The 14,834-nt window shown below is 43.7% G+C and overlaps 1 protein-coding gene across 1 annotated transcript in view; it reads left to right on the top strand.

Moving 5' to 3' along the window:
• Positions 1-14,834, top strand: part of Zfat (zinc finger and AT-hook domain containing) — a 175,622-nt gene that overhangs the window by 96,784 nt on the left and 64,004 nt on the right. The window contains exon 11 of the mRNA XM_048457183.3: positions 14,679-14,767. Within this exon, the coding sequence (XP_048313140.3) occupies positions 14,679-14,767 (89 nt within the window). The remainder of the gene's footprint in view (positions 1-14,678; positions 14,768-14,834) is intronic.

The following is a 14,834-nucleotide window of genomic DNA, read 5'->3' as shown; positions in this document are numbered from 1 at the left end:
TCATCGTGAAACCCATGGTTCTTTGAGATTCTGTGCAGATCCTGTGGAGTCCTTACTTCCTTTGGTTCAATATTGCCTTATCTACTCAGAAAGGACTTTTCTGGTAAGATTTATTAAAAGGCATTTTTCAGGCTTCAAGCCCTTGTGTAATAATTAGACAAGTTGAGTTAAATTTGGGAATCAGCTGAGTTCGAAAAGTAACTTTTCACTTCATAATAAGAACTCTTGTAGCTGCTCATTGGTTGGAGTATTTCTGGCAATGCCAGAATTTTTTTTTACCCTTCTTTTTCTTACTTTTCTATCCTCTAAGAGAAAGAAAAATCATAAAATCACTCAATGGTAAAGCCCATCCATGGCTCTAACCTGTCAGAACTATCATATTCGAGAAGCAGTGCACAAGAGCATAGCACACAGGCAAGTGGTCTCCATCAACAGGACTGTATCCTGAGCCCATCCTTCCTTCTTCTTCATCGGAGGAAAGGTGGGAATGGGGCAGTTGATAGATACCGGAGGCCCTTGTGTGTCTTTGTGGGCTGGTGGGGTCAAAGGTGGGCTGATGCCAAGACCCAAGAGTATCATTTTATATGTGCATTCTGTTTGGGTCCATATGAAGCTCATTTTGTCAGACTTATCTGAGCCATAAGATCTGAAGAATAATTGAGGCTGTTGCCCTTGTGCCTGTGAGCTTACCTGACAGTTAGCCCGATGTGCACATTGAGGTGTCAAATTAAGTGAGGTAGGACTTTTGTGCAGATATGCCTGGCACAGTGTTTGCCATTTCAGTATAGTCCTAGTTCCCTGCTCTTTTCCTGTCCCTTTATTTGGTTCTTTTCTGTTGCCCCCTACTGATCTGTTCCTCCTTGCATTAAAACTGATGCACTAATTACAGGGAATCATCAGCAGACTACGTCGGCGGTTGCTTGAAGTTCGGCTTTTAAAGCACAGAGACGTCTTACACCGTATTTTTGTTGCTGTAGCTATTTCTGTTCCAGTTTGCCATTGCAGAAATTACTGCAGATACTCAAACCATGAGCTATGGCTCTGCAAAGCTCTAGCAGCCAAGTGCCTATGATGCCTCCTGCAGGATGCTCTCCTTGTTGTAGGTGGCATCCCTTGCATGGCTGGCCTACTAGGAGTAAGAAGGCAGAGCAGGTGAAAGGTCATGTAGAACTCTATCCTTCTGGCATGACACAGCTAATGGTGTTTTGAAGCAGTAGCCGTGATTAGCTCCAGGAAGCTCTTACAAGACTAGGTCCACTGACATTCTGTGGTAAAAGGGGTAAGAACACATTAGTTTTATAAAGTGTATTAAGCCCTACCCCTCCTTGAGGGTGTTTAAAAGGTTAGTCTCAGGAAAATCTTCTGTGGTGTAACTGTCCATCATTGCCCAGATTCATGGAAGTAACCGCCCACCCGTGCTCTTGTGCTTAAATCACTGGTTCATTAGACTCTCTGTGTGGGGGGGAAGGGGGAGTAGTCTTTACCTTTTGTCTTAGGTTGAATAGAAATGCACTCCCAGAAAAGGTCACCAACGCTTCCCGCTATGCAGCCTGGAGCAGATGCCTTTTAACGTGTTTTGTAAGGTTTATTTCCTCTGCTGCTGTAACAAATTACTAAAGATTTTGTGGCTTAGAGCAGTGGTGGGCTCATGGCATCATGTCTCTGGAGTCGCACAGTCTGTGATCCTGGTGTCAGCACAGCTGTACTCCCTCGTCAAACTCTCAGGGGGACAGAGATCTGCTTCTTCTTTTGTAGTTCACAGACACTGTGCCCTTCAGTCTAGGAGCCTCCCTGTCTTAAAAGCCAGCAGTGCAGTGTCCTTCAGTCTGTCCCTGCTTCCTCACGTCTGTGCTCTGACTCTGATCCTCAGGCCTTTTTCTCCAGCTGCCATTTGGCCTTCTACATAATTCAGGCCAGACTCCAGCTTGAGACATATTACTTGGCCATATCTGCAGACACCTTTTTCTCTCAATACAAAATCTCCTGTGGAGGTTTCAGGTATTGTGAACTGGCTGCCTTTGTGGTAGGTCTGAAGTATTGTTGGCCTGCTACCCTGGGGTAGTGGGCTTATATCAGGTATGTGGGCCTTGTACCAGCTCCTCTACATACCAGGGCTCTTAAAAACCACAACACTCCTTAACTGCCCCAGCAAGAGTGGGTACTTGTTGAGTGTACATCACTACGGGACAGCCAAGTCCACTGTCTCTTGGTCATTCTGCCCTTAGGGCACGGTGCCACAGAGGATATCAGAGTGTCACTGTGGGAAAATGGTAAACACTACTTGTGTGGAAAAAGTATGATCTAACTTTTCCAAAAACTGCTAAAAATTTACTTATGCAAAAATCACCTTTTACAGTAAGACTGGATAAACAGTCATGAGACATTTCTACTTTAAGCCTGTAGGTATTTTTTTGCTAATAACAGTTTAGGTTTATGGAAATTCCTCCTCTAAGCACTTCAGTAACCCTTCACATCTAAGGTACATGTGAAGTTTGATTTGGCAGTGATGCTTACTTAACAGACATTGCAAACAATTTGCTTTCAACCCAGAGGAATCTTCCATTGCTGTGGCTTTGTGTTCAGCTTGAGTTCAAATGCCAGAATCCAAATGCAATGGATTAAGGTTCTTTAGCCATTGTATTATTTTTATATAAAACTCTATTTAAAGTAGCCGAGCAGCTGTAACCAGCCCCAAAGAAACTCATGAAGCAGATGCCCTGGTGTTGAACAACAGAGACAACAGGTGTTCTTCATGGTGACCTTGTATATCCATAAGGGCAGGATTTAGGGCTCAGAGTTCCCCTCCCTTGTGTACAACCATATGTTTCTGTGCTTCAGCATCTATTTCAATATAGCTTCCTGCAACAGCCTGGAGGCAGATGCTCTGCTGGCTCCACACAAGCACCTTGTGGTCCTGCTCCTCTTCCCAACAATGGCAGTCCACAGGCAGCAACTCCTTGAGGTCTGCTGGACCTTTTTATATAAGCTAGGACAGGGCAGTGGGTGGTCCCCGTTCTTCCTCTCCCACTGTCAATCTCTCCCTGTTCCATTACCATGGGTAGGGCAAGTCATTGTCCCCAGTTATAGCCTGAGCAAGGGTGGAGCTGAGAATCACCGGACTCCATTTCTCTCACTGTCTGTCAACACTTGAATCTAGACAGTGTCTAGTTCCCAGGCTGTGTCTAGTAAGTCAGAATCCGCCAGTAGCCATCCACCCATTAGTCAAAGGACAAGCCAGGGGCTCCTATTAGGTGAAGAAACAGAGGAGGTAACCGCAGTCAAAGACAAGGAACAATTTACTAGTCATTCCCCCATCTTAAGGCAGCTAGCTGGCTCTGACTTCTTGCATTATTGTTGACATTCACCTGTCTTTAAGTTTTATTTCATTGGATTTATACAGTGTGTGTGTTTTGCTCCTTTGTGAGATTCTTTCAGGTTCTCATGGTTTTGACTTTTAACATCTGGGCCATGAAGTCAATGAAGGAGAATTTTCTAAATAATAAGATTATAAGTCCTACAGTTTGTAGTTAGGAAGGCTTATTTGCCATAATCCTTCAAGGGGCCAGTATTGCAGAGCCTGAGGGCTTTCTGTGGTCCAGTCCTCCAAACAAGAGTTGCCTTAGCTTTCTGTCATCCGTCTTCTAGGAAAGATATGGCTCAGAAGGTTCCTGACTGCTTGTAAAAGTTAAATCTCGCTTCAGAAGACAGATTAAACATAAATTGGGCCCCTGTCTTTTCCTTGGGAATAAGGACTCTCAGACACATAGCTAGATGTCTTAGTTAGGGTTTTATTGATGTAAAGAGACACCATGGCCACAGCAACTCTTATAAAGGAAAACATTCAATTGGGGATGGCTTACAGTTTCAGAGGTTTAGTCTATTATAGTCATAGCAGGAAGCATGGTGGCATGCAGGCAGACATGGTGCTTGAGAGGTAACTGAGAGTTCTACGTCTGGATCCACAGGCTGCAAGAAGAGATAGTGAGCTACACTGGGCCTAGCTTGAACATCTGAAACCTCAAAGTCCCCCCCCCCCCACAGTGACACACTTCCTACAGTAAAGCCACGCCTACTCCAGCAAGTCCACACCTCCCAATAGTGCCACTCCCTGTGAGCCTGAAGGACCATTGTCTTTTTTTTTTTTTAATTGATTTTTGTTGAGCTCTACATTTTTCTCTGCTCCCCTCCCTACTACACCAGACAAAGTTGCAAAATCAGGAAACAGCCGGTCTGGTGTTCAGAGAGACATGAACTCTTCTGAATCTTCAATTTCAGGAATCATTGGCACCATTTTTTGTTTCTCGGTGTCAGACCTGCCTTTGTACCTTGTGTGGTAGAGAGATCATCTAGGATGATCTAGGATGGTGCTAAAGATGCGGGGTTCTTTCTATGAGAGCACAGAGAACACACAGAGAAATCACAAAGAGCACCTCCTTAGGATAGGATCCACAGTTCTGTCACCTGCAAGTGACTTCTAGTCAATATCTGTCTTTGATCAGAGGTCGGTGCATCCTATGGAGATTATTATACAGTTATGATGATTTTTGAGACTGTAGTCATTCTTGATAGTTGTGCAGCCCAGAGGTAACTGGTTTAGTAGTTGTATTAAAGTGGTGACTTACTGAATCATCTCATTAATTTTGGACAGTCTATTGCTCCTCTTTTTTCCCTCCCTTCAGCTGTGGTACCCTCTATGTCAGGGGCCTTTCTTCTGCGTGCACACCTTTCCTTCATTTGACTCCTTCTCAGGGTACTTCCCACCACCAGAGCAGCTGTTTTGTTTGTATCTGTGCATTAACCACAATTTTCCTCTTTTAAATACTTTTACCAGAGATTTGGAAGTACAGTGTCTTACCTCTTTCATTTTTTAACACTATGAAAAATGATTACCAATAGATATCAGGTCTCCTGTGCTATAATTTGTATTTATCTGACAATTCATAAAATTGAGCAAGTACTGTACAGAGTAAATGACCTATGCTTCATAAAGCTTATGCAGCGTCTTTTATAGAGTTTTGTGTGATTGCTTTTGTAAGGATATCCATTGGCGGGCTAACTCTGGCTTTATTCTCTCTTGATATGCAGTCATGTCTTCTTGTTTACTCTCTTGCTGGAGTCTTGTTGGTTTGCATTCTCACAGGTTCAGTGGCTGCCTGCACTGGAGCTCTTGGCCTGTTGACAGAACCTTTTTGAGAAACCAGAACAGACAGTAGTTTTTTGTGAAAGTTCTTTGGGTTTCCAGAGACAGTGGCTATTTATCTCCCCAAAGTTGTTTCTTTTCTCCTCGGCCACTCCCTTCTCATCCATCCACTTCAACTTAACATCACATTCCCATTGGGGCCTTCATGATAAAGCAAACCCAGGGCCTCGCCCCCTCCTATCTACCTCCTTCATGTTTAGCACTCTGTAGCAATCATCATTCTTGGTCTCATGTTACAATCATTTATTCTGACATACCTGCTAGTTCCTGTTTGTGATGTGCCTCAGTGGGCACCAGCTTCATTGTCTTACTCTCTCTTGTCTCCTGTGGTCAGGCATGGCTCTGGCACACAATGACTGTTTCTTGAAGCTTGATGAGCGATTGAACATAGCTGCCAGATTGCCATCTGCACTATCTACCTGCCCCTCTCTCTTCCCTCATTTTCTTTTGATTCCCTATCTCTCTCCCCTCCCCCTCCTAGTGCAGACTAACTGTAAGCTCCTTCCACTTTTTATATATATATATATTTGCCTCATTTCTAGGTAGTTTAATTCCTGGATCAGCTCACTCAGGTCACTTCTTCTCTGGTGGTCAAGTCATCTGTGACTAGAACTGGACATGGTGTACATGCTGTGTCCCATCTCTAGTGATACAGCTTGACAGTGCAGAGGGAAATAGGGTGTCTGAGCAGACCCAGTGAGTGCTGCTCTGACCTCTCACTGGTCTCACCTTCACTGTGCCCTTAGTCCTCAGCACCTAGGATGTAGAATGGAAGGCTTACAGCACCCACAGCCTGTGAAGGAGCTTACAGATTGGCAGAGATGCACTCGTTAATTGCTTTGGCCATTCAGTAAAATCCGTCTTTTATTAGACAGCCCCGATGACAGCAAGCAGAAAGCAGAAACTTCCACTGTCAGGAGGCTGAAAGTCCAGTGAGTGAGACAGATGGTAATATGGTAAAAATCAATAAAGACAAGTTGCATTAGAATGGAAATCTTGAACCATCTCAGATACTTAGGAAGCTTGAGTGAATGTAATAAGTATGAAATGTTCAGTTTCTACATAGAAATACTATGAGCTTCCTAGTTCTTAAACTGAATCAGTAAATCAGGGTATGGGGACTGTTATCTCAATATAAGATGAGCACAGAAGGACCCGTGGAGTGGCACTTGAACAGAAGCTTTAGAGAACTGAACTAACAACAGAATGCGGGCCAACTGAAGAGCTCACCAACACCCGGGAGGAGCAGGCACCAAGGCTGTGGATGTGAGTGCAGAGAGGAGAGGCTCCACCTGGGTGTGGAGAGATGGAGCCATGAGACCAAGGGGCCTGCAGCCATTGCAGGCTTTGAGCCTCTGTTGTGGGTGGGGAGGCCAAGAGCTTGTGGGAGACTGGAGCCAATAGTCTGTTATAAACTATCTGATTCCATAGCTGCTTGTACTTTATCCTAACTGCTCCATTGTTCTCCACTCTGTCCTCAGTCTGTGTAGACGGCCTTACTTAGAACTCAAGCTTTGGATAGTCTCAAAGTGAACAGCAAGAGGACAGCAGGGTCACCACCAAGTAGCATGGTGGTCCCTGTGGAGAAGAGTCTCCCACTGGGTCCCCTGACTTTTAGGTGCTTACTAAAAGTCAACCTTGTACTAGACAGCAGTTAGTGTCTCCTGTTTTCTAATAGGGCCTCTGATTAACAGAGAAGAATGATCCCAGGACCATCCAGGGTGAACTGATCACTTCTCCTGCCACTTTTTCTTAGGTGGCCCTTTCTAATGGACAGCCATTCTGTCTGAGAGGTACTGACCTCCATGAGTGATGTCAGTTCTTTCAGCCCTCATTAGGTGAAATGATTCTCTATGATTGGAGAGAGAATGAACCTGGGTCCAAGTCAGGCTCCAGTTCATGACTGAGAAAGCTACCTAGGTTTGTGATTCTGGTTTCTCATCCATAAACTAATGATACTTTCTACAACAGTGGTTTGAGTACCCAGTGGGACCATATCTGCCCAAGACTAGGGCTACTAAAATATTCCTAGTAGTTCAGTGAGTAGAACCAGAAGGAAAAGTGGACGGTTTTAAAAACCAACCTCTTCTTTTGCTTTTTCTTTGTTTTCTTTTCTTGATACTGTGTGGCTAGTGTCCACATACAGCTGTGTGATGCTCATCTGCCAACCCTGTGGGATCATTTTAACCTGAAGAAGCACTAGGTTAGTGTCTGCTTTTCTTGGTATTCTCTGGAGTCTTATGCCAGAAATGGTCTGATAAGTCTGAAAATCATGACTATTCATAAATCTGCATTCAAGTGTTTTAATTAGTCAACAAAAGATGTGTTAAGTACTGTCTCATGCTTGTTTGATCGAGCTGTATCTATTGCCTGGCTGGGTTGCCTGTGTAAAGATAGCTTTCTGGAGCCACACACTACTTATATGATTCAGAGCCTTGGATGCTAGCAGGTTATTCCATTTCTTTCTTTCTTTCAAAGCTTCTTTTTTTCCTTTTAATTATATTTTTTATCTTTTAAATTGAAATATAGTTAACAACATTTTTCTCTTTTTTACTCCCTCCATTCAGTCATTCCCATGCAGCACCCCCACCCTCACTTCATCTTGAAATTATTACCTCATTTTCTTTGTTATTCTTAAATACACACACACACACACACACACACACACACACACACACACACACACCCCTACCTAAATATATAAATACAACCTGCTCAGTTTGTTTAGTATTACATATAATTTCAGGGCTGATCACTTGGTATTGAGTAACCAATCAGGTGGCTCATCCCTAGGAAAAGCCATTTCTCCTTCTCTCCTTGGTTGCCTGTAGTTCCCCCCCCCCATGGCTGTGGCCTCATTTGATTTACCTTTTCAATGTTAGCATATCTGGTCATATTGTTTTTATTCAGGTCTTGTTTAGGTGGCCATATTGTTGAGGTTTCATGGCTGAAACTTCTGTGTCATTTCTAGGAGACATATTCTCACAGCAGCTTTTCTGGTCCAACCCCTCCCTCAATGTTTCCCAAATCTTAGGTGCAAGAATTGTGTTGTAGATGTGTCAGTTGGGATTGGACACCCCACAATCACTTATTCTCTACATTTTGACCTGTTGTAGTCTTTTTTAATGGTCTCTGTTGCAAACTGAAGTTTTTTTGATCAGTAATGAGAGCTAAACTTTATCTGTGGGTATAATAATAAATATTTAAAATATAGTTAAGAATTATATTGGCTTAATAAGGTGGCAATAATAGCTTTCCTCTAAGATCTGTGACCTCACTAGTGGGTAGTTGACTAGGTTTTCAGTATCAGACATGATTTTCTTATGCTGAGTGGGCCTTAAGTCTAATGAGAGAGAGCTGTTGGTTACCTCCAAGCTGTGAATGCCACTATTGTACCCTAAGTGTCATTCAGTCATGATGATTGTCCTTGTTCATAGCTTCTTAGGAGTATTAATTGCTTCCGTTTCTTGGAAACTTGCATAGTACCTTCCATTATTATGCAAGGTGGTCCTTAGGGTGAAGGCTTTCAAACCTGATCCAGTGAATGTCCTCCAGTTCTTTTGTCTAGAGTGCAGGTATCTTCAGGGATACTTAGTTACCTTCAACCTCTGTGTGGTGATTTGAATGAAAATGACCTTCATTAGGCTCATATATTGAAATAGTTGGTTCTCTAATTGGTGGAGCTGTTTGGGAATGATTGAGACCTGTGAACTTGGAAAAGGTGTATCACTGAGGGTGGGGTTTGAGGTTTCAAAAGATTCACAGTTTCCTAGTGTTCTCTCTTCCTGCTTCATGATTTGTTGGCCAAGATATAAGGTCTCAGCTATCCTTCATTCCACTGTCATGGACACTATAAGCCAAACTAAATGTTTTCAGTCACAGTGTTTTATCACAGCCATATAAAAATAATTAAAACACTCTGGGAGGCAACCAAGAGTAACAACAAAGCCTAAAATTACAACACACAATGCATATAAGTCTATGTGTATATGTATATGTACATACATACTATATGTACATACATACTGTCTTCGGGTTTCTATTGCTGTGACAAAACACCATGACCAAAAAGCAAGTTGGGGAGAAAAGGATTTATTAATAAGGCTCACCCTTCAGCATTGCTGTTCATCACTGAAGGAAGTCAGGGCAGGAACTCAAACAGGGCAGGATCCCGGAGGCCGGAACTGATGTAGAGGCCATGGAGTGGCACTGATTACTGGCTTGCTTTCCTTGACTTACTCATACTACCTTGTTATAGAACTCAGAGCCAACAGCCCAGGGATGGCACCACATACCATGGTCTGGGCCCTCCCCCATTGGTCGCCAAATGAGAAAATGCCTTATAACTGCTTCTTATCAAGGCATTTCCTCAGCTGAGGCTCCTTCCTCTCTATGACTCTAGCTTGTGTCAAGTTGACTTGCAAAGCCAGCTAGTATACACACACACACACACACACACACACACACACGTTAATGAAGTTATCCCACTTGAGCAGGCAATACTTCCCCCATGGGCCATGACTATCATATAAAAGCCTCAATACTAGAAATCTCCTTTAAGGGCCGCCCAAGAGATCCCCGATGGTGTGTGTGTGTGTGTGTGTGTGTGTGTGTGTGTGTGTGTGTGTGTGCGTGTGCACGTGTGCGCATGTGTACGTGGGTGTAGTACTGATGCAGTTCAGAAGAGAGTGCCAAATCCCCTAGAGCTAGGATTACAAGCTAGTCGGTTGTGAGCCGACTGACACGTCTGCTGGAACCAAACTCTAGTCCTCTGCAAGAGCAGTGTGCATTCTTAACTGCTGAGCCAGCTGCCTGCCCTTCAAGGCTTCCTTGTAACACTTAATATTTTACTCTTTCATCTTGTTGTTTGATACTGAGAACAGTTCTATCCACTTTCCTCCTTCACTTTCCTTAGATAGCAAAGAATCCAAGCATTTTCTTCTGTTGCTGGCGCCATGCTGATGTTATCACGTGAGTCATGGGTTCGTTGAAAGGTCTACCTGGCTGAGATTATGCTGATGATGTGTGGAACTATGTGGCCATATGTGAGAAAAGTTGAAAATGTATTTAATAAAACATTTTAGTTATTTTCTAGCTGTAACTTGCACACTTTACAAGTGAAAATATCTCTATAGCTTGACCTTGAAGATTTAGTAAAATCAGGGTGGAGACATGGCTCAAAAGTTAAAAACACTTGCCGCTTTTCTAAAAGAGCAGTTTGGTTTGCAACAGCCACATTAGTTGGTTTCTAACTGCCTGTAACTCTAGTTCCAACTATGCCTGATCTGCTTTCTTCTTCTGTCCTCCATGTGAACCCAGATATACATGACATACACAGATTTATAGAGATCACAGACACACACACACACATACACACACACACACACACACACACGGGGGGGGCAGGAGAATAAAATCTAGAATTTAGAGATCATACACTTAAAGAGAAGTACAACTCTAGCATTAATATTCTTGAACCATTTGTTGGTTTTGCTGCTCTTATCAAGGGTGCTGCCTATGTAAGATATAAAAGTTTTCTTGTTTATCTTTTAGACATTTCAACTTAAGAAGATTCACAAAATATGCTCATGTATGTGTACACCCAGTGCTGTATTACTAAGATGAACAAGACATGGCAGTTGATAGCAGCCTGGCTTGTGAGCAGGTAGTCAGAGTGAGCAGAATGAGAAGCGTGCCCGGGTAAATTGATGTTTTGTAAGGTGTGGGTGGAAGGAGTGATGTGGTGGAAGAAGTAGCCTGTGGCTGTGGTAGGAGAAGCATGTTCACGTCTGGGTTGATCTGGAAGCAAAGACTAGAAGGGAAGTAGAGCCCAGGTGTAAGCCTCAATGTCTGACCCCTCTTCCTGTGGCTGAGCCCTACCTTTCAAATGTTCTGTAACCTTCCAAAACAGTTGGGGGTTAAGTGTTTGATTGTGTGTGTTGGGCGGGAGCACTTCGTATCCAATCCAGGCATCAGACTTGGGTGACATGGGTAATGCTGGGATTCTTAGAGGTAGAACCTACTTGGTGAGGATGATAATTAGTCCAGTTTAAGACATTTGGAGCAGGTAAGTGGCCAGTCCAGTTGATGGTTATGCTAGTTTGAATAAGAATGGCTCTCACAGGTTCATGTATTTGAGTGTTTATTCACAAGGGAGTGGCACTGTTTGAAAAGGATTAAGCGGTGTGTGGCCTTGTTATAAGAAGTGTGTTAGTGGGTCAGTAGGGCTGGACTTTGAGGTATCAAAAGCTCATGCCAGGCCCAGTATTACTCTCTCTTCTTGATGCTTTCGGGTACAGATGTATAACTCTCAGCTACTTCGCCAACATTATATATGCCTGCATGCCACCATGCTCCTGCCATGAGGATAGTGGACTATACTTCAGAAACTGTAAGGAAAACTCCAATTAAATGCTTTCTTTTATAAGAGTTGCCTTAGTTATGGTGCCTCTTCATAGCAATAGAACAGTGCCTAAGACCGTAGTTGGTACCAGGTACTGGGGTACTGCTATGACAGGCCTGACCATGCTGCTTGTTGGTGGGATGTGGACTTTGAAATTTTGGTTTAAGAAAACAATTGAATGCTTTAAGTGGGGGCATAATGGGCTCTCCTAGTAGGAACATGGAAGACAGTGGTACTGAGAGCAATGTAAATTATGATGGCTCAGCTTGAGAGGTTTCAGAGTATTAACAAGTAGCCTAGAGACTGTTCTTGTGATATTTTTGTGAAGAATGTAGTACTTTCTTCCCTTATCCACAAAAGTCTGCCTAGGGCTAAATTGAAGAGTTTTAGATGAATGGTATTGCAGAGGTGACTTCAAGTCAGACTCGTATTGACTGTATTGTGTAGTCATTAGTGATCACACTTATGCAGATATATAGTAAAAAATCAGCTGCAAAGGGGAAATTACAAAATATATAGTTTGAGGAGAAAAGGAGTACCAGGAAATGGAATGTTGGAGCCAAGTCCAGTGCTCAAGGAAATAAAAAGTTTAAAGATGCTAAATGGAATAAAGGGAGTGGTAACCTCAGGGCAAGATCCTATTCAGTTAAGCTTCCAAAAAGTGAAAAAGAATTAAGGAAAAGCTTAAGTAGTGAAGGAAACCATCAGAAACAGAAAGCTGATGAAGATGTATTTGAATGAGGGGCCAAATTCCATCCCTAGCAAGCAGTGGAACTTGGCAGCTTAGGTCACAAGGTTCTGTCTTTAGAGTCAAGAACACAAGAAAAGGGTTGTGGAATCTACCTCTCTGTCAGGGGCCGAAGAAAGCTGCTGAGATCAGGTGTGTGTCAGGGGTGTTTATGCATGGAAACTCAGAGAGGCTTTTACTTGAAGCTGTAGGGGTGAATCCTGGATTGTGTTGGAGACCCTAAGATGTTAGAGATGCCAGAGGTGTGGCAAAGAGAGCTGCTAACAGGGTAACGGAATGGAACCAGCCCAAGAGAGAGAAGTGTGTTGCAGCCGACTAAGTGGGCAATAGTTGGAGATCTGCAGAGAACTTTGACATTGGGTATGGAGACATAGAATTTGTAGATTACCCTGGTGGTTTTCATTTCTTTCTTTGGCACTATAGTATTTCCTCATTGTGCTTATATACCTCCCTTTTGGAATAGTAATATATATCCTGTGCCATTGTATATTAGAAGTAGGTGCTCCTTTTTATTTTGATTTTTCAGGGTGTTATAGTTAGATTGCCTTGAGTCTCAGAAGGAACTTTGAAGATACCTTGAGAATGTGAGAGACTGTGGAGACTTTTGAAGTTGAAGTGAATGCATTGCTATATTATGATATGTCTACAAACGTGTGGTGACCAGGGAGTAGAATGTGGTAATTTGAATAAGGATTATTTATATATTTGAATACTTAGTCATCAGAGAATGGAACTATTCGAAAAGGATTAGGTATGGTCTAGTTGGAGCGTGTCACTAGGGCTGGGCTTTAAGGCTTCAAAAGTCAAAGCCTGGTTGTGTTGCTCTCCCTTCCTGCCGCCTTTGGATCAAGATGTAGAACTTTCAGCTACTTTTCCAGCACCATGTCTGCCTATATACCACCATGCTCCCCACCATGATGTTAATGATCTCAACATCTGAAATTGAAAGCCAGCCCCAACGAAATGCTTTCCGTTATAGGACTTGGTGTCACTTCACAGCAATAGAACAGCGACTAAGACAATAGGTGACTTCTCAAATGTTGAGCTGTGGGAAGAGGTCTGAGTCGAAGGTGTAGCTTTGGGTATCAAATGTGTGCTAAAACTGTAGGAACAGTCATGTGCAATGGCGCTTCAGAATGAGAAGAGTGTGGGCTAGAATACTGTGGGGCATCGGTTTATAGAGAACGATGGACGTGGGTACTGTCACCAAGAAACTCAGAGACTAGTCAGACACACAAGGGCGGTGGTGATGCAGTGCCAGAGAATAAGGTTTTCACAGACCGTCAGAAGAATCTCAGGTAGTAGAATCATCTCATAAAACCAGGAGCAACGTCTGTCCTTGACCTGACCTAGTGGTTACCTTGGTAAGAACAGGTGTCAAGGCCAATTGTGCCTTTACCCAGTTTGCAGAGCAGGGAGATATAGGGGATGCAACTACAGAGAAGTCTTACCTGTCTGGTGAAGGAGCAGTGTGGAGGTCTCCAGAGGAGCTAGAATTTCTTGGGGTCTGTACTGCAGGGGCAGTAGGTGTGTTCCTATAGTGCTGGCACCATTCGAGCCATTTCCTACTACAGGAAGTAGGGTGTACTTCTGTTTGGTTACATAACTGTATGATGACAAATGGAGATTTCGTTTACTCTCTTCAGGAGGAGTAGAATACGTTCCATGTATCTATTTCTTTGTTTTCACATGGGCACCCATGCACCTGATTGTTGTGTATTTCTGTATTGCTAAAACATCGCTCTCCTCTGAAGTTGTCTGTGGCACTTCTGAAGGCACGCTGTTGGCTTTCCCACCAGCATGGGCGGTTTGCACAGTGATCTTTCTCTGTGTAAAACATCTTTCTGCACACTGCTGATGCTCAGGAGCTCGTCTTCATTGAGGTGCCCTGGATCCTCAGTGTTCTGGCTTCCCTCTTCTCCAGGTCGGCGCTCAACTTCCTGTAGACTGTACACTTCCCGTTCCAGAAGGAAGATGCTGCTGTTTCATGTTTCTGACCATGCTGTGGCCCATTCTGCTGATCAATATCTCTCTGTCTCTGTCTCTTTTAAACACCTCTTTTTCTTTCAGTGCCCTTCTCTCTAGGTGGCTGGGCATACCTTTTCCTGTAGAAGTGTGCTCCAGTGTTACTGCTCAGAGCTGCCCTGGGTGAAGCTGACCAATCTCTTCCTTCAGTGGTGATCTCCTTCCCGCTGCTACTTTCTGACAACTGGTCGTGTTGCCTTCCTGAGCCCCTCTGAGAATCTGCTCTTCCACCTGGCAAGGCCCCTTTACATGCCCGAGCTGCCAGCCTGGCATTGCTCACCTTATCCTCCGCTTCTTTCCAGGGAAGCAGTTCAAGTGCACTGTGTGTGACTACACGGCAGCCCAGAAGCCACATCTGCTGCGGCACATGGAGCAGCATGCCTCCTTCAAGGTAAGGGGCGTGGGAGGTGACCGTGGGAATTCTGACTGGACACACGCCACTTTTGGCATTGCCTTTG

This window comes from Myodes glareolus, chromosome 19, assembly GCF_982192425.1.
Source record: "Myodes glareolus chromosome 19, mMyoGla1.1, whole genome shotgun sequence".
NCBI classification, from domain to species: domain Eukaryota; kingdom Metazoa; phylum Chordata; class Mammalia; order Rodentia; family Cricetidae; genus Myodes; species Myodes glareolus.
Note: the sequence above shows the minus strand (reverse complement) of the source record. Positions and strands in the feature narration are given on the sequence as shown.